At 37.8% G+C, this 21,336-nt stretch overlaps 1 protein-coding gene across 8 annotated transcripts in view; it reads right to left on the bottom strand.

Moving 5' to 3' along the window:
• The window catches only part of LOC106083888 (RNA binding protein fox-1 homolog 2), a 776,024-nt gene that overhangs the window by 28,468 nt on the left and 726,220 nt on the right, over positions 1 to 21,336 (bottom strand). For 6 of the 8 annotated variants that reach the window (XM_059370360.1, XM_059370351.1, XM_059370355.1 and 3 more), the window contains 2 exons: positions 6,598 to 6,661; positions 6,228 to 6,281 (listed from right to left, as the gene is read on the bottom strand). In XM_059370360.1, the coding sequence (XP_059226343.1) occupies positions 6,228 to 6,281; positions 6,598 to 6,661 (118 nt within the window). The remainder of the gene's footprint in view (positions 1 to 6,227; positions 6,282 to 6,597; positions 6,662 to 21,336) is intronic. The other 2 variants (XM_059370356.1, XM_059370367.1) reach the window with 1 other exon arrangement.

The raw sequence follows: 21,336 nt of genomic DNA, 5'->3' as shown, positions 1-21,336 counted from the left end.
TCTACCCATAATGTCCAGAGGCATTAGATGTAGCATTAAATTCAGTGCATTAGATGTTGTCATCTTCAGTGCGGTTGTGATGCACAAACAAGCCATACTTTGGTTCCGATTGGGTATTAAACAGTAGGTGGACTTTTGAAGCGCCGTCCTCCAGACCACAACACCATATGGCATTATAGGTCTGCAACTGCAGTATATACCTCATGCATGACGCGCGGTTTAAACCCCCCAACTTTTGCCAGTGGATCTCTTGCAGGTTTATAGGGCAAGAGTTGTCTTTCTCTCTTTCCAAAATTTTGAATTTGAAGTTCAATTTCCTGTCCAACAAAACACTCAATTATTTTTCGTTTTCTGTAAATGTAACATTCTCCCCTTCCAAGGAGACAGGTTCCACTCTAGGGAACTTGTATCTCCTGCTGCAAAGAACTACTTATGTCTTGCACGGATTTATACCTAGACCACTTTCGGTAGCCCACTTTGCTGTTGCACGTTGAGCTTTCTGAAGTACATCTCTTAGAGTGCTGGCAAACTTTCCCCTAACCGCAATTGTCATACGCTACATTTACACCTTTTTCTTCCAGAGACAATAATATATTGTTGGAGTAGACAGACCTTGAGGTGTTCCTCTTTTGACACATTTTGGACCCACAGATCCCAAGCCTGCCGTAATGCATCTTTTAGTAAGTTGTTATTAACTGTCTTACGGTAGAGTTGATGCCTAGAAACTCCAACTCCTTCATGGCTGACGTCGGTTTTACATTATTTTATGCACCTTCAATGTCAAGAAATGCTACCATTGAATATGCCTTGACAGCGAGAGAACCCTCTATATAGCCGACTTAGTTGTGAAGGGCTGCTTCAGTAGATTTGCCTTTACTATATGCATGCTGCTGCCACGATAGGCGATCTCCAGGAATCATTACGTTACGATATGTTTATATCAACCTCTCTAGAGTCTTCAGCATAAAGGATGTCAGACTTATAGGACGAAAATCTCTCGCCTTCGTGTGGTAAGGTTTCCTGCTTTCGGAATTAAAATGACCTTCGTGTCCCTCCATCCCACAGGAATATTTGACATGCTGATACAAGCAGAGTATATCTCCCTGAGCCAAGGAACCAGTCCGCCAGACTCAGCTTGTAATTCAACCGGTGATACATCATCAGGGACTGGCGACTTAAAGAATTCGAAACTATTTATCGCCCAAAGGATTTTCGGCTTAGACACAATTACCAGTGACAACCTCTTCTGGCGCCACGTTATCCGTTGGAGAATTTCCCGGGAAATGTGTATCAACGAGTAGTTCTAGTGTTTCCTCACTAGACAATGCCCTTATATTCTTTGACTTCTGAATATACCGCACCGTAATAGGTCGCGAGGACAGAATCTTCCTTAGCCTAGAGGCCTCAGATGTATCCTCCACGGAGCTGCAGAATTCTACCTAGAATTTGTTCTGAGCATTTCTCAGTCGACCTTTTATTTTTTTAGCTCAGTCTTATAGATGTCCCAATCGTGTGGTGCTTTTGTGACTTTTGCTCTGTTGAAGAGTTTGCTGTAGTCCTTCCTTAGACACCAACTAGCTCTGGGGTCAACCATGGCGGTTGCTGTTTCCCCCTTGGCTTGGCACTTGGACAAACTGACACAATCGAGTCATTCAGGGCCTTCGCAATCCGCTTGACCACTATGTCTATATCTTGCGCAGTTGCCACTTCCTTTTCTTGTCTAGAAGCGATAGAAGTGCAGAATTTGTGCCAAAATTCATCCAAATCCGCCTTTCTTCTGTTTAGCCGAGGGACCACTTTTGCAGTATTTTCGATAATGCTGAAACTAATATAACGATGATCAGAGAAGCTATGGTCAGCCAACACTTCCCAGTCGCATATTCTTGAGCGTATATCTAGTATCTCCTGCCTGTTCCTGGTAATAAAGGTGGGTTTATCCCCTTTATTACAAATCGCCAGATTGCAACTTATATTGTAGTATATTCGATAAGCAGCTCACCCCTTTCGTTGACATGCGAACATCCCCATATCTGGAGATGTACATTAGCATCACTTCCTACAATGAGGCTCTTCTTGCCTACAGAAGCGGCTTCAACCAGCAACTTAAGGTTTGAAGGCGGCATCTCTGAATCGTGTACTATATACAGATTGCACTGAAATTTGACACAGTGGTCCGTGTTAGCCTCTTCGACATTCGTGTTCCATATGGTTCAGATCTGTCTATATTTGGATATAGCTGTCGTATACATATACCGATCTCCCGATTTAAGTTCTATGAAGTGGACTTATTTCCAATTTTTTCGACGTTTGGCCCACTGTGCGACGTTAGCATAAGAAAAACGTATCAAAATACAACGGTCGTGTTGGCTAGGTCAGAATGAAAGAAGAATATCCAGCGAAGAAGTCTTTTTAAAGGCGATCACTGTGGTACACGTAAACCGGGATCACCAAATTTCAAATGGAAACACTAAATGGTGAAAGAAATCTCGCCACTTGGTGACAGAGATTTTAGAAGCAGCGCAGAAAATCGAGGCACTTGGAAAACTATTCTAAGTTCTGCTAATGGAATAAAATGTTCTGTCATAGCCAATTAAAGTAAAGTAAATTTTACAAATAAGAGCGTGCTTAGTACGGCTGGGCCGAATCTTATATACCCTTCACCATGGATCACATTTGTCGAGTTCTTTGCGTGCTATCTCTATTTAGGCAAACAAAGAATAATGAATAAGAACTATTATGCTATTGGAGCTATATCAAGTTATAGTCCGATTCGGACCATAAATGAGTTGATTGCTGAACATTGTAGAAGTACTGCGTCTTGTAGGGGCTCAAGAAGCAAAATCGGGAGATCGGTTTATATGGGAGCTGTATCAAGCTATTGATCGATTCAGACCATATTGGACACGTATGTTGAAAGTCATGAGAGAAGCCGTTGTACAAAATTTCTGCCAAATCGGTTCAAGAAGTCAAGACCCAGGATCGGTTTATAAGGCGGCTATATCAGGTTATGAACCGATTTACGCCATACTAAGCACAGATGTTGGAAGTCGTAACAAAACACCTCGTGCAAAGGATTTGCGCCCCTAAAAGGCTCAAGAAGTCAAGACCCCAGATCGGTTTATATGACAGCTATATCAGGTTATACATCGATTTCACCCGTACTTGGCACAGTTGTTGGAAATCATTACAAAACACCTTATGCAAAATTTCAGGCAAAACGGATAATAATTGCGCCCTATAGAGGCTCAACAAGTCAAGATCCCAGATCGGTTTATATGACAGCTATATCAGCTTATACATCGATTTCACCCGTACTTGGCATAGTTGTTGGAAATCATTACAAAACACCTCATGCAAAATTTTAGCCAAATAGGATAAGAATTGCGCCCTGTAGAGGCTCAAGAAGTCAAGATCCCAGATCGGTTTATAGGACGGATATATTAGGTTATGTACCGATTTGCGTCATACTTAGCACAGTTATTAAAAGTCATAAGAAAACACTTCGTGCAAAATTTCAGCCAAATCGGATAAGAATTGCGCACTTTAAAAGCTGAAGAAGTCAAGACCCATGATCGGTTTATAGAGCAGATATATTAGGTTATGTACCGATTTGCTACATATTAAGCACAGTTGTTGGAAGTGATACCAAAACTCCACGTGCAAAATTTCAGGCAAAGTGAACGAGAATTGCGCCCCCTAGATGCTTAAGAAGTCAAGACCCTAGAACGGTTTATATGGCAGCTATATCAAAACATGGACCGATTGAGCCTATTTACAATCTCAACCGACCTACACTAAAAAAAAGTATTTGTGCGAAATTTCAAGCGCCTAGCTTTACTCCTTCGAAAGTTAGCGTGCTTTCGACAGAAAGACGGACGGATGGCCATGGCTAGGTCGACATGTCCGTCCGTCCGTCCATCTGTCTGTCGAGTGCACGCTAACTTTCAAAGGAGTAAAGCTAGCCGCTTGAAATTTTGCACAAATACTTCTTATAGGTGTTAGTCGGTTGAGATTGTAAATGGACCATATCGGTCCATGGTTTGATATAGCTGCCATATAAACCGATCTTGTATCTTGAGTGTTTGAGCCACTACAGGGCGCAATTTTTATCCAATTTGGCTGAAATTTTGCATGAGATGTTTTTTTATGATTTCCAACAACTGTGTTAAGTGTGGTTGAAATCGGTTCATAACATGATATAGCTGTCATATAAACCGATCTGGGGTCTTGACTTATTGAGCCTCTAGAGGGCGCAATTCCAATCCGATTTGCCTGAAATTTTGCATGAGGTGTTTTGTTATAATTTCCAACAACTGTGCCAAGTACGGGTGAAATCGATGCATAACCTGATATAGCTGTCATATAAACCGATCTGGGATCTTGCCTTGTTGAGCCTCTATAGGGCGCAATTATTATCCGATTTGCCTAAAATTTTGCATGAGGTGTTTTGTAATGATTTCCAACAACTGTGCCAAGTACGGGTGAAATCGATGTATAACCTGATATAGCTGTCATATAAACCGATCTGGGGTCTTGACTTTTTAAGCCTCTAGAGGGCGCAAATCCTATCCGATTTGCCTGAAATTTTGCATGAGGTGTTTTGTTATGATTTTTAACAACTGTATTAAGTATAGTTGAGATCGGTCCATAACCTGATATAGCTGTCATTAAAACCGATCTGGGGTCTTGACTTCTTGAGCCTTTAAGAGGCCATATAAACCGATCTAGGATCTTGAATTCTTGAGCCTTTATAAGGCCCAATTATTATCTGATTTGGGTGAAATTTTGTACAACGGCTTCTCCCATGACCTTCAACATACGAGTCAAATATGGTCTGAATCGGTCAATAGCCTAATACAACTCCCCTATAAAACGATCTCCTTATTTTTCTTTTTGAGCCCCTAAAGGGCGAAATTGTTATTCGATTTGGCTGAAATTTTACACAAAGACTTCCACTGTGGTCTCCAACATTCATTCCATTATGCTCCAAATCGGACCATAACTTGATATAGCCCCAATAACATAGCAATTCTTTTCTTTTCTTTTATTCCTTTCTTTCCTTTGTTTGTCTAAAAAGAGACGCCGGGAAAAGAACTCGACAAATTACGATCCCTCCATGATGGAGGGATATATAAGATTCGGCCCGGCCGAACTTAGCACGCTTTCACTTGTCTGATCTCTAAATTTAATATCATTTTACAATACCCAAGAACCATGAAGTACCACGAAGTGTGTTTGTAGGCTGCTAAATATCAAAGTAATTATAAGATACCAGTATGAGTCTAACTAAATTCTATGAATGGTGTATCTTATGCAAGTGTTACAAAAATAAAATCTTTACCAACAAAATAATATAAATTTTTTTTCACGATTAGTTAGTAGATATGAACTATGCTATGCTATGTGTAAACCGCTTGTTTTACAGTGTCTGTTTCTAAGTTATTTTTAGGAAAAAAGCAGAAAAATATATATTTTCAAATGAATGATATTTCAGAAATAAATATTTCTTCAATGTTTTACAATTCTGTTTTCATTAGCAGATAGTGAGTAGAAAACAACAACACCGCAATAGTAATTGGAACAAAATACATGAAATGGCATGAGAGAAATATTTGTTTCATTTTGGGTTTAATAATTATTAGTAACTATGATTGATATGCTTTCAGTTGAATACTTTTTAATCGTTCACGGGAAACACAGAAATTAAAAGCCTTAGAAAAAACCAACAAAAATATATATGTATAGGAAAATTAATAAATCAAGGCCAAAAAAGAGAGATTTGCATTTGAATGGACAAAAAAAAAAAGGTAAGGGCAAGAATTATACTGCATTGTATTGAGAGGAGCGATACAAAACAAAGTTAACAAATAATGAAGCATACTCCAGGGGGACCAGAGCTAGGTGTTTGTTTTTTTGTTTTTCTTTCGTACGTAGTATAATCACAACTAGTTACAATGTAGAATAATAATAATTGTATAGTACTAATAAAAAAGGGCAATAATAGAACGGTAGAGAACAGAAGTTAACAAAATTATGATTAATGTTTTTCTTTAGGTTTTGATGATGATGGTGGTGGTGGTGGTAATGATATTTAATGTCTGTGATAATGGTGTTGCATAATTAATAAGAAGAAGGTGAAGGTATTTTTTTGAATGATGATGTTGAGATGATGTTTTGAGAAATATTGTAATAAAATTTTTATAGAGAATTAAAAAAACAATGATTACATTTAGAATTGCTGCGGGCTGTGCTGCTGGAACTTCGTTGACCGGTTTGGCTGCCTGCAAAATGTTATTGATCTTTGTATAAATCTCAGTACGTTAACATTCAACGACCCCCCCTCAAGAAGGTCGATCTCTTATAACTATATTTTTATGTAAAATATTTCATTTAGATATAATATATGATGTTATAGGTAATTATGTTGTGTGTGTGTATATATAATAGATAAAGAAATGTTGATCCTTTATAGAGCTTTTCTCTAATTAAAGCTCAAAAAATTATTATTACTATAAGCCTTCTTAAAGTGTTCAACAAAAGAAAAATCTGTGTATATTCTGTGTGTATAGGCCTGTTTGTATGACTCTTAAGACTTACCTGAAAACGTAAATTGGGATCAGCGGAAGCTGCAGCGGCTGCTAGGTATGGATCAAAGTATACACTGTGGGGAAAAAAAAGTTCGAAAAGACAAAAATTCCATGTTTTAAAAACTTACAACTAAACTGTATTCAAAGTGTAAGTCTACATGATTGGAGAGTATCGATGTGGGAGTACTTAAAAGCAAAATTCATTTCTTTTTCCCCTTTGAAGTTTCTTTGGATCGCAACTTTTTATAAGGGGATTATGTATTTGTAATAATGATAGTAAAAGTCTTATTATTGTTATTCAAAAGTGAAGAAAAGCCTAGCTGAACTCAGTGATGTTGACCAAAGGTGTATCATTACAGTTTCTTAGCAAGTCCTAAAGGATTCCTAGTGTCAAACTGTCAAACATTGACATGGCTTATAACTTGGTTCTTTTCGAGTTTTCAACATTTATTGATGTTGTATTAGTTTAACAGTTAACCACCGTAATGCATTAATTAAAGTAACAAATCATTTTGAGAAGGCAAATGATTGTGATATAATTACATATACATACATATTAAAATACAGTAAAATACAGTTTTCCTTATAAATAAGTAAACATGTGTCTTCAATCCTTGAATCCTCCTAAATGTCCATAGAGACATTTTGTTGAAGCACTTTGATAGTACATCGATTAAATATCAATCAATCGTTTTTTCCACTCTTATGTGTACGATGAGTAATTTAAAACGACATTCAAGACAATCATTGATAAACGTTCATCTCATATTTGGCATTTTTGGCTTACATGAATGCCTATCAATTTTCGTTTGTATTGCAATTAAGCTTCCTATACCTTTCATTTGCTTTTGAAGCACAGAACAGAAGTATAAGGCATATAATGTGCAACTGGATGTCTTTAATGCTTTAAATGTCTCTCATATCATTCATTGTAGAAGTTCAATATCGATATTGGTATTTTAAAGAGACTCTGTACATTATTGTTATTTGTAATTGGTTATGCCGAAACAAATAGTTTTTCAATATTTAAATAACAATATTTGGTATATTCTTAAATTAAATGTTTATTCACAATTTCAATGTTATCGTTGTATAACTTATTTTTCTTAAAATATATTAACCTAAATATACACACATCATTTATTATATCAGGATTTCTATTGGTGTTTAATTTAAAGTTTGAGTTCTATATGTTTATAGAACGCTTGTAGTCATTACAAGATTAGAGCTATTTCTCAAGGTACTATTTCCTCTTTTTTTTGGTAATGAAAAAACTTCATTTTGAAACAATCACTTACTAATCACAGCCCTACGAAGATCAAAGGATTTTTTCTATAAAAAACTAACAAATATTATGGCAGTACAGTCGAAAATACAGCTGAAAATCCCTTAAGGGCAAAACAGAATGAGCGCAATGCTTGTTTTTTGAGTTGTATTAGTGGAAAATGCAACTCAGCAACCAAATCCCACAAAAGCAACGCGCAAAAGTTTAACAATTTTTAACTTTAACGCCTAAAAACTCTTCTTCACGTAGAATGACGCTCGATTTTAGTCGTCAAAGTTGAAAATTCTTTAACTCTTGCGTATTGCTTTTATGAGACTTCTTTGCAGAGTTGCATTTTTCAACGCAATGCTTAAAAGCAAAGCTCAACGCGGAACCATTTCAAGTTTTTTGCTTGTTAAGGTGAAGATAATTTATTTCATAACAAGTAAAAAGGCGTTAAGTTCGACCGGGCCGAACTTTGGATACCCATCACCGTCAAAATCCATACGCCCCGTAGCAGCTCTATCGAAATGTGTTCGGTTTTGGATCAAATACTTATAAGTACAAGTCATTGTTCAATTGTGTATAACAAAATATTGGTCTCTTAAGTACCTCTATCTAAAAATAAACCGATCTGAACCATATACGACACGGATGTCGAAAAGCCTAACTTAAGTCACAGTGTAAAATTTCGGTGAAATCGGACAATAAATGCGCCTTTTATGGGCCCAAAACCTTAAATCGAGAGATCGGTCTATATAGCAGCCATATCCAAATCTGGACCGATCTGAGCCAAATTGAAGAAGAATGTCGAAGGGCCTAACACAACTCACTGTCCCAAATTTCAGCTAAATCGAACAATAAATGCGCCTTTTATGGGCCCAAAACCTTATATCGAGATATCGGTCTATATGGCAGCTATATCCAAATCTCACTGTCCCAAATTTCGGCGACATCGGACAATAAATGCGCTTTTTATGGACGCAAAACCTTAAGTCGAGAGATCGGTCTATATGACAGCTATATCCAAATCTGAACCGATTTGGGCAAACTCAAAGAAGGTTGTCGAGTGGCCTAACACAACTCACTGTCCGAAATTTCAGCTAAATCGGATAATAAATGTGGCTTTTATGGGCCCAAGACCCTAAATCGGCGGATCGGTTTATATGGGAGCTGCATCAAGATATAGTCCGATATAGCGAATCTTCGGCGGATCGGTCTATATGACAGCTATATCCAAATCTGAACCGATCTGGGCCAACTTGAAGAAGGATGTCGAGGGGCCTAACACAACTCACTGTCCCAAATTTCAGAAAATCGCATAATAAATATAGCTTTTATGGGCCCAAGACCCTATATCGGCGGATCGGTTTATATGGAGGCTTATCAAGATATAATCCGATATAGCCCATCTTCGAACCTAACCTGGTTGTGGACAAAAAAAAAGAATCTGTGCAAAATTTCAGCTCAATATCTTTATTTTTAAAGACTGTAACGTGATTTCAATAGACAGACGGACGGATATGGCCAGCTCGCCTTAGATGTTTACGCTGATCAAGAATATATATACTTTATGGGGTCGGAAATGGATATTTCGAGGTGTTGCAAACGGAATGACAAAATGAATACACCCCCATCCTTCGGTGGTGGGTATAATTATACCCTCCACCGCAGGATGGGGGGTATACTAATTTTGTCACTCCGTTTGTAACTAATCGATATATTGATCTGAGACCCAATACAGTATATATGTACTCCAGACAAATAACTGTATGTGCAAAATATTTTTGCTCTTTTTCATCCAAACCGGAGACCAGTCATTGAACAACAATTAAAGCACAAAATGTTTACCTCCTTCAACACCTTTCCATTTCATAATCAATTTTCAGTTTCAACATCATGCAAAGTACCGTTATTTTTAATTTCTGTGGAAATTTAAAATGTCCATTCATTCCATTGAACATAAACTTGAATTGGACAGCACTCATTGATATGTGAGAAGTTTGCCCCTGTTCCTTATTGTTCCATCTAAACCGCCATTTGATTTGTTGAATCTCTAGAGGGGGCATGTTTTCCGATTTTGATGAAATTTTGCATGTGGCGTTTCGTTATAACTTCAAACAACAGTGCTAGGGATGGTCGAAATCGGTGCATAACCTGATATAGCTGTCATATAAACAGATATGGGGACTTGACTTCTTGAGCTTCTAGAGGGCGCCGTTCCTATCCGATTTGGCTGAAATTTTGCATGACATATTTTATTCTTTCAACTACTGTGTCAAATAAGGTTCAAATCGGTTCGGTTTATATGACAGCTATAACAGGTTATAGCTGTCATATAAACCGATCTGGGATTTTGACTTCTTAAGCCTGTAGAGGTCGCAATTATTATCCGATTTGGCTGAAATTTTGTACGACAGATTCTCTTATGACCATCAACATACGTGTTTATTATGGTCTGAATCGGTCTATAGCCCGATACAGCTCCCATATAAATTGATCTCTCTATTTTACTTCTTGAGCCCCCAAAGGGCGCAATTCTTATCCAAATTGGCTGAAATTTTACACAGGTCTCCAACATATAATTTAATTGTGGTCCAAACCGGGCCATATCTTGATATCGCTCTAATAGCAGAGCAAATCTTTTCTTATATCTTGTTTTGCCCAAGAAGAGATGGCGGGAAAAGAACTCGACAAATGCGATCCATGGTGGAGGGTATATAAGATTCGGCCCGGCCGAACTTAGCACACTTTTACTTGTTGTAGTATTAGTCAGAATCAAACGAAAATATTTATGGGAGCTATATTCTAAACGGAACCGATCTCAACCAAAAGTGGCACACATAGCAAAATTCATAAACATTGTGAGACAGTCGGTTAAGATATACACTGACAAGGACTCTAAAAGTGAAAATCGGGCGATACATATGTATGGAAGCTATATCAAAATCTGAATCGATTTCGATGAAATGCACCAGTAATATAAAGCCATAGAATGGATTATTCCCCCTTGTGCCAAATTGCGTAAGAATCGGTAAACAAATGATCACGTTATTGGTATATTAGTGCAAATATTCAAATCTGAACCGATTTTTTCCAAATTCAATATGCTTTAGGCCGAAAAAGATGTCTGTACTAAAATTTGAAGACGACCGGATGAACATTGCAGCCTGTACTTTCTACACAAATTAAAAAGAACAGACAGACAGACGGATCAAACTAAATCGAACCAGACAGTGATCCTGAGTCGATCGGTATACTAATTAATGGGTCTATTTCTCTTCCTTCTAGGTGTTACAAACAAATACACTACGTTATAACACCCTGTACCACAGTAGTGGGTATTATAAGGCAACAGAAGCTGAGGAGTTACAAGCTGAGGCTGAGGAGCTACAAGCTAATGGGAGATGAAACGATGATAATACGTTTACATTACCTTGTTTGTACGGTGATTAGAACCACAGCGTATTATGGTTATTGAGCAAGAAGGGAGACAAAACAGCATTTGGTACAACAGCGAGGTAAGTCTTTTTCTTTTCGCATACTGATATTATCGTCACAGATAAAGATCTTTGGATTTAGAAAATGGAAAATCGATTATCGCACGATATTCTATTTATGTTTTTGTAAAATTACCCTAACTAATACTTATTCATCAGTAAAATAGAGAACAATCTTCCGGAGCCATGCAGTATCAAAGGAAATTTCGGACAAGAAGACAGTCCACATAAGTGATTTCAATATCCAGTTAGAGCTGGCAAAACATCGATGGCAATATCGATGGCGCTAACGATGGCACTATCGATGGCACTATCGATATTATTATTTTTTTGTCTAAATATCGATTAATATTTTTCCTATCAATATTGTGGAAAAAAATTGGAGATCCGACACAGAATGTATTCTTTAAAAACATGGCGCCTATAGAGGGTGCAATTTTCACCCGATTAGGCTAAAATTTTGTACTATGATTTCTTTCATGGCTTCCAACTGACTTTATTAAAGTTGGTTTTATTCGCTCTGTACATTGGTATTGCTCCTATATAAATCGATCTCCTGATTTTTACATCTCATTTTCGTTTAAAATATAGGTAATGGAAAATTAACAATAGTATCGATACTATCGATATTCACTATTAGAAATATCGAAAATATCGAATGTTGCGAATGTCGATAGTTTGCCAGTTCTACTATACAAGGTTTCGGACAGGCGGACTGCTTATTATGTCAGCTCTTCTAAATCCCAATGTATCGAGTATGACATTAAAAACAAAAATAAATCCTATGAAAACTCTATAGGAAGAGAAATATAACCCAACTCATTTGAAAAGGGGGGGATACATCCCACAAAACCCATGCGGTTGGGGCTCTGGGCCAATTACCCGCCTCCGGAAAACTATGAGAACCACTATAAGGAATAGTAAAAACGGACCCCCCCCCCAACGTTGACTAACCACGCAAACGAAACAAGGACCAGGATTTGCTGACCTGCACCTGAAATGTCCGCACTCTTTATAGAGAAGGTGCATTATATGCACTGGTGGATGTATTAAAGAACTACAAGGCAGATATTACCGTCTTACATGAAGTGCGATGGAATGGGAATGGCATCACAACAACATCAAAGTGTGACGAACTATGCTATAGCCGCCATAACACGAGGCATGAATTTGGCTGTGGATTTGTGGTTTGTCGAAGACTGAAACACCTTAGGCGCTCATAGCAAATATCCTTGGTCTGCCAAAGTCCGAGGGAAGACAAGGAAGAGCAGACCAAGGATATTTTCTACGAGCCCCTAGAGGGAGAATATGATCGCTGCCCCGTCCATGGTATTAAAATCGTTCTGGGAGATTTTAATGCGAAGATAGAGATGGAAGATATCTTTGGTTCAACAGTCGGAAAGTTTAGCCTCCGCTAATGGGTTAAGGCTCATAGATTTCACCGCGGCAAGAAACATGGTAGTTAGCAGCACCAGATTTTTTAACATAAAAATATCCACATGGCTGTCACTTGATCAGAACACTAAGAACCAAATTGATCACGTTGTGATAGATCGATCCGTGGAGCGAATATAGATTCGGAGCATTACCTTGTTGCAACAAAGATTCGCATCCATTTGAACATGGCGAAGAAAGTACGATCTGACACTGCACGGAAGCTCGACATTGAAAAGCTGCAAAAACAACAGATGATAACGACATACTCCACTCGACTGACCCAACTGCCTGATGAAAGCACTACTTGTTCCGAAGCTATAATGGTGCAAGGGCAAACCATTGCCCACTCCATAGAAAATGCCGCGAAATCCGTACTTGGGTACCGGAAGCCTCCCCCAAGAAACCCATGGTACGACCAGGAGTGTCGAGATGCTACTGCAGCCAAGAACGCGGCATATAGAGCAACTCTGCAATCAGTAGCAACGCCCCAGATGAAGGAGAGGTATCGGGAGAAAAGAAGAGAGAAGAAACGTCTATTCCGCAAAAGGAAAAAGAAAAATGGAAAGATGTGAGTGTTAGCGAATTGAGATGTACGTTAAAATGAAATCCGGAAATTCTACCACAGAATTAAACATCAAATCGAAGGCTTTGGTGCAGGCACATCCTTCTGCAGAGACAATGAAGGAAATCTGGTAAATGACACAGATAGCATGATGCTGAGGATATGGAAAGAACATTTTACCCAATTGCTAGTGTGTCTGACGATGGCAGCGAAGAGGATGATACCGCAGAACCAACCCCAGATAATGGTAAAAGTAGCAGTTACCCGAGTAAAGAACAACAAGGAAGCAGGAGCCGACGGGTTACCCACTGAACTATTTTAGACCGGAGGCGACACGCTGATAAGGCGTACGCATCAGCTTGTCTGTTGAATCTGCCTCGAGGAACGCATACCCGGTGATTGGAACCTCAGCATACCATGTCCCGTACACAAGAAAACACGGAATGTGCCAACTACAGAGGTATACAAGGTACTCTCGAGCGTACTATGTGAAACATTAAAACCTGAAGTCAATGAGATAATTGGACCCGTATCAATGCGGCTTTAGATCTGGTAAAGCCACCTTAGACCAGATATTCACACTGCGCACAATACAGGAAAAGAACCGAGAAGGACAAATGAACACCTACCATCTCTTTGTTGACTACAAAGCCGCTTTCGATACCCCTTTACCTTCAAAGGTATTTCAAGCCATGCCTGAGTTTGGTATCCCTGCAAAATTAATAAGACTCTGCAGGATGACACTTGCTGATACGGGTTCCTCAATAAGAATAGGAAAGAATCTCTCCGAACCATTTAATAGCAAACGAGGTTTCAGACAAGGAGACAGCCTATCGTGTGATCTCTTTAATATCCTGCTGGAGAAGATTATACGAAATACAGATGTGAATAGATATGGGACACTAATCACAAGAGAACACATGCTATTCGCCTATGTCGACGACATCGACATCATAGGTCGGTCACCGGAAGTAGTAGGCAGCTAAGGCTGCAGTGAAAGAATCGAAAGAGAGTCAGCGAAAATGGGCCTGGCAGGAAATAGAGATACGACGAAATGGTTTTAACTCCCAAAACGCCTTGTAACACGGGTCGAATTGCAAATTTTGAAAGAGAGTCAGTGAAAATGGGTCTGGCAGAAAATGGAGATACGACGAAATGGTTTTAACTCTCAAAACGCCTTGTTACACCGATCAAATTGCAAATTTTGCCCATGAACATTCTATTAAGGAAATGGGGCGAACTTCTCACTCATCAATGAGTGCGGTCCGATTCAATTTTAAGCTCAATGATACGGGACCTCTTTTTTATAGCCGAGTCCGAACGGCGTGCCACAGAGCGACATCTCTCTGGGGAGAAGTTTTTACGGGGAAAAGAACCTCACAAATGTCGCCTGCTTTAGGTGGAGATAACCACCTCTGAAAAATTTGTCTGATGTTCCTGCCAGGATCCTAGCCCAGGAGTTCAGCGTCATAGACGGACGTGCTAACCTCTGCGCTACGGTGGCCTCTTGCAACACCAATCAGATAAAGAAAATGGAGAAAGTTGGCAACCACAACTTTGAGATAGTCAGCAACTTTATATACCTCGGCACCGCCGTAACCGAAACACCAGTTTTGAGCTAAAGCGAAGAATTATACTGGCAAACGGTTTGCTACTTTGGATTAAGTAAGCAGTTTAGAAACAAGGCCACCCCCGACAGACGAAGATTACACTATACAAGACACTGACCTGTGCTGTTATATGGTTCCGGGTACTTGTGAAAGCAGATGAGGCAGTGCTTGGAGTATTTGAGAGAAAGATTCTATATAAAATATATGGACCAGTTGGCGTTAATGGAGAATATAGGCGTTGTATGAACCATTAGTAGTATGAGCTGTATGATGACGGTAGCATAGTTACACATATCAAAATACAACGGCTGCGTTGGCTAGGTCATGTTGTCTGAATGGATGAAGAAGCTCCAGCAAAGTAGTCTTTTGAAGGCAAACACGGTGGTACACGCCAACCGGAAAGACCAAAAGCCCGATGAAAAGATCAAGTGGTGGGAGACACCTCCCAGAAACTTGGTGTCAGAGATTTTAGAATGAGCGCAGAAGATCGAGGCGCTTGGAACGCTATTCTACGTTCGGCTAGTGGAACAAATGTTCAGTCATAGCCAATTAAAGTGAAGTATTTGAAAAGGAAGGCGGAAGGCGTTTTCAAATAATTGATGAATGTTTATTGTATGTAGAGAGCAGAACAAGCCGATTTCTGCCTTAGGTGTGTGTCCATATTGGCATGGGGGTGGATTGCTCACATATAATGTTGTTGTTTGAATTTTTTAACTCGAATTTTCCCCAAAAATCTTTGTGGTTTCTTATTTTATTGCGTCGCATGGAGTATTTTATCACAAGCGTATATTTTTGTAGCACTCACTTTCAAAAATATGGCATATTAGTATGTTTTTTTTTTCAATTTCAGCTTTCATATAATAATGGTGCCTTATTTAAGTATTTACAGTAGGCTTATTGTGGATCCCTAATTAAATTTTATTTTTAAAATAACGCATATTATTGTAAAATATATTTTAAGTCATTATTCATTTAAAATATTCGTTCATTTAAATAGGCTTATTAGATATATTTTCATTGTGTTAATTTTTTTGAAAATAATGACTAAAACTTTTGGTTCTCTTTTTCTATAGAAAGCCAAATTAGCACTCGCTTTGTTTAAATTTCATAATTAGCTTTCAAAAGAATACGAGTTTACACAACAAATACCAAATGAAATCATGAATGTGAAATTTTCGAAACAAATGATAGTTACACAGAAAAAAGTAACGATGGCAAAAAGAGGAAGAGAGCACAATGTTTATAAGCCCTTTGAACCGTCAACAGAACATTATCAAAAGGAATGAAAAAACAAACAAAAAAGTGTTGTTTAACATACATTTTCTTTTGACTGTTTGCTTGTTTGTTTGCAACTGATGATAGGTTTGCTCAAAGATAACATACACCGACATGCGCCTAAAAATATGCAGTAATTATTTCAGTTCTGTTTTAAATGTATGTTAAGTATTGTTGTGTAGTAGTAGCAGTAGGTGGCAGAGTGGTAGCGGTGGTAGTAGTGTTGATGGTGGTTGCTTTTTGAAATGCTTCTTTTTTTTTTTTATTTAATAATAATACATTTAACTCCACAACTGAGAGCGAAAGCAAGAGAGAAAAACAATGTATGTTATGTAATAGTAGTGGTGGGCCCTCTTGTTTGATATTTCTCTTTATTACACAACAATGTTGAGCATTCATCACAGTAGTAAAAATGAAACAAATAATTAAAAAAAAATATTTATATAAAAACTAAAAGAAAAATAAAATAACAGCAAAAAGAACTCGAGTATAACAAAAGGGAAACTTATGTAATATTATTAAGAGATATACATATTAAGAGCATTTAAATGGCTTTATAATAGAACTTATTTTGAATTTAACATGCATATACGGTGGGTCCCCATTAAAATAATACATAATCAACATTTTTAATTGGTTTTATGTTTTGTCGTTTCAAAAAATTACAGCTATTTACATAGAAGAAGACGCACACACACACACACCATTATGTTATATTGTTGTTGTGGTTGTTGCTGGTTTATTTTTTTTAATTTAATACCTAGGGATGCTTTAGGTTTTCGTTTGCAGAAGTTTTAGTATGAAGTTTTGTAAGATTTTGTTGCAGCGCTAAGGCAATTAGAAAAACAAAAGACTAAACGTATAAAGAAATGGTAACAAACACAGTTTTCTATGGACCTGTTCACATTTTAAGATATATCACATTTTTTTTAACTTAAAAAAAGTAAAACTGTTGCATTTTGTTTTTGAAATTTTTAAGAAACTCTACTCTAAGGATAAAATTTAATAAAAATTTGAATGAAGACATAATTTTAATAGGGATAGTGGAAAGCTTCGTATTTATGCGGAATAGCTGCAAATGCAGCCACCGGCAATAAGCGGTTTCGAGATGCGAGTCTTACTCAGGGATCGGTTAGCACTTAAACACAAGGCGAGTTATTGGCGCCTTTAAATAACGAATGGCCAACATCAGTATCTATTCCCAGGTTAGCAGCGGCTGGAAGCTGGTGTCGGATCCTGAAGCTCGCGGCTCTTGTCATCAAGGGATACATATTAAAGTTGGCAAAATATCCATGGCACTATCGATGGCACTATCGAAACTATCGATATTTTATTTTTTGTCCAAATATCGATTGATATTTTTCCTATCGATATTATCGGCAAAGTTAAATTTTTTGCAAAATTGCACAAAGCAAGTAGTCAAATCGGGAGATCGGTTTATATGGGAGCTATATCAGGCTCTTGATCGATTCGGACCGAACTTGGCACAGTTGTTAGAAGTCGTAACAGAACACTGCAAAAATTGTGGCATGTAAGGGCTCAAGAAATCAAATCGGGAGATCGGTTTATATGGAAGCTATATCAGGTTATAGTCCGATTTGGACCGTACTAAACACAGTTGTTGGAAGTCACAAAGGAACACCACATGCAAAATTTCAGCCAAATCGGACAAAAATTGTGTCTTGTAAGGGCTCAAGAAGTCAAATCGGCAGATCGGTTTATATGGGAGCTATATCAGATTATGGACCGATTTGGACAGTACTAAACACAGTTGTTGGAAGTCACAGAGGAACACCACATGCAAAGTTTCAGTTAAATCGGACAAAAATTGCGGCTTTCAGGGGCTCAAGAAGTCAAATCGGGAGATGGGTTTATATGGGAGCTATATCAGGTTATAGACCGATTTGGAAAGTACTAAACACAGTTGTTGGAAGTGAAAAAGGAACACCACATGCAAAATTTCAGCCAAATCGGACATAAATTGTGTCTTGTAAGGGTTCAAGAAGTCTAATTGGGAGATCGGTTTATATGGGAGCTAGATCAGGTTATAGACCGATTCGGACCGTACTTGGCACCGTTGTTAGAAGTCGTAACAGAAAACCGCATGCAAAATTTCTGCCAAATTGGATAAAAATTGCGGCTTGTATAGGCTCAAGAAGTCAAATCGGGAGATCGGTTTATATGGGAACTATATCAGGTTATGGACCGATTCAGACCGTACTTTGCATAGTTGTTGGAAGTCATAACAGAACACTATATGTAAAATGTCAGCCAAATCAGACAAACATTACGGCTTGTAAGGGCTGAGTACGGTCAGATGTTGAAAGTTATAACAGAACACTATATGCAAAATTTCAGCCAAATCGGACATTAATTGCGGCTTCCGGGGCTTAAGAAGTCAAATCGAGAGATCGGTTTCTATGGGAGCTATATCTAAATCTGAACCGATAAGGCCCATTTGCAATCCCTAACGACCTACATCGATGTTAAGTATCTGTGCAAAATTTCAAGCGGCTAACTTAAATCTCTATTGTGACAGACGGACGGACTGGCCGTCCGTGGCCGGATCGAATCAGAATGTCGATACGATCCAGAATATATATACTTCATGCGGTCGTTGATCAGTATTTCGAAATGTTACAAACGGAATGACTAGGTTAGTATACTCCCATCCTATGGTGGTGGGTATAAAAAGAGGTTTCTCTTTATTGAGCTCAAACCTTAATCGGACTGCAGTCGTTGATATGAAAGATGCATCCCCTGTCACTAAATGGAATGTTTATGGGAAAGTTTATTATTATACCCTCCACCATAGCATAGGGGGTATACTAATTTCGTCATTCCGTTTGTAACACCTCGAAATATGCTGCTAAGACCCCATAATGTATATATTATTGATCAGCGTAAAAATCTAAGACGATCTAGCCATGTCCGTCCGTCTGTCCGTTAAAATCACGCTATAGTCTTTACAAATAGAGATATTAAGCTGAAACTTTGCACAGATTCTTTTCTTGCCCATAGGCAGGTTAAGTTTTAAGATGGGCCATATCGAACTATATCTTGATATAGCCCCCATATAGACCGATCCGCCGAGTTAGGGTCTTAGGCCAATCAAAGCCACATTTATTATCCGATTTTCTGAAATTTGAGCCAGTGAGTTAAGTTAGGCCCTTCGACATGCTTCTTCAAATTGGCCTAGATCGGTCCAGATTTAGATATAGCTGCCACATAGACCGATCTCTCGATTTAAGGTCTTGGGCCCATAAAAGGCGCATTTATTGTCCGTTTTTGCATAAATTTGGAAAAGTGAGTTGTGTTAAGGCCTTTGACATCCTTCTTCAATTTGGTCCATATCGGTTCAGATTTGGATATAGCTGTCATATAGACCGATCTTTCGATTTAAGGTCTTGGGCCCATAAAAGGCGCATTTATTAACCGATTTTGCTGAAATTTACGGCAGTTAGTTGTGTTAGGCCCTTCGACATCCTTCTTCAATTTGGTCCATATCGGTTCAGATTTGGATATAGCTGCCATATAGGCCGATCTCTCGATTTAAGGTCTTGGGCCCATAAAAGGGGCATTTATTAACCGATTTTGCTGAAATTTACGGCAGTTAGTTGTGTTAGGCCCCTCGACATCTTTCTGCAAAATGGCACAGATCGGTCTAGATTTCGATAAAGCTGCCATATAGACCGATCGCTCGATTTAAGGTCTTGGGCCCATAAAAGGTGCATTTATTGTCCGATTTCGCCGAAATTTGAGACAGTGTGTTGTGTTAGGCCCTTCGACATCCTTCTTTAATTTGGACCAGATCGGTCCAGATTTGGATATAGTTGCCATATAGATCGATCTCTCGATTTAAGGCCTTGAGTCCATAAATGGCACATTTATAATCCGATTTTGCTGAAATTTGACACAGTGACTTATGTCAGGCTTTTCGACAACCGTATAGTATATGGTTCAGATCGGATTATGACGAAAGGTGGTTACCGAGGTGGTGGGTAACGCCTTTTAAGTTGTTATTTTTTTCATAAAAGTTAATTTATACGAATATTTTTTTTAAATGGTATGTATATGAAATAATAGTTTTGATCAAATTGCATTTAAAAATTTGTTTCTCTGAAAAAAAAAAATCAAATTTCGTAAAAATTCCTACAAAATATTCTGTGAAAAACAAAAAAAAAATACGAAACCTAAATTTTTTTTCCATAGAAGAAATATAAAAAAAATATTGCATTTCTTAAAATATGTCAATAAATCAACCCGAATTCGAAAAATTTAGATTTTTCTTTTAAAATGTGAACAGTCCTTAAGGCAAAATTATTGTTGCTCTTTTATAGAAAATGAAATTGGTTTTGAACCTTTTTTTTACATTAACAAAGAACTATGAACAGCTCACTAGAGGGTGTGTGTGAAAATGATAGTAAAGAAGAGAAAGAATATACAGAAAGTTGCAAATAAAGTAGAAAAAAAGTTATATGGAAAATACAAATCTGAACGGGGAAGATCGTAGGTTTGTTCGTTCCTTGGTGGATTTGCATTTGTTTTAGTGACTTATTATTAAAAAAAACAACAACAATCAAGACGCAGTTCTAGAACCCTTTTACTGATTAGAGTAAAGTTGTTTTTGGGTTTTTCTTAAATGTTATCATCATCACAAACTTGTAATAAAATTCTATCATTCTTTGTTTCCGCTTACATGCATTCTGAGAGAATAAAACGCGCACACACACACATACAATTTCATACGCGCTCGCACACACGCACGCACACACACACATACAAATACCTTAATAGGTTTTATTTGCTGATTTAAGTAATGCTGCAAAGGTGTTTATTTTTGTTTCAACTAAATTTACTTAGTACTTCGTTATTTATATATGGAAAAATGCTGTCGACTGTATGGATATGTAGACTTGCTTTTAATTAATAATTTCAGTCTTGGTTTTTCATTACTTTATATGTTTTTGGTCAATCACAATAAGACAAAAGCTATTTATTTCGATAGATCTGAATGATGTATCATATACGTATGTGTATGTAGTAGATAGGCAATAAGTAGTGAGTACTTAGTAAATATGTATACAGTATGAGTAAAATG

This window comes from Stomoxys calcitrans, chromosome 1, assembly GCF_963082655.1.
Source record: "Stomoxys calcitrans chromosome 1, idStoCalc2.1, whole genome shotgun sequence".
NCBI classification, from domain to species: domain Eukaryota; kingdom Metazoa; phylum Arthropoda; class Insecta; order Diptera; family Muscidae; genus Stomoxys; species Stomoxys calcitrans.
Note: the sequence above shows the minus strand (reverse complement) of the source record. Positions and strands in the feature narration are given on the sequence as shown.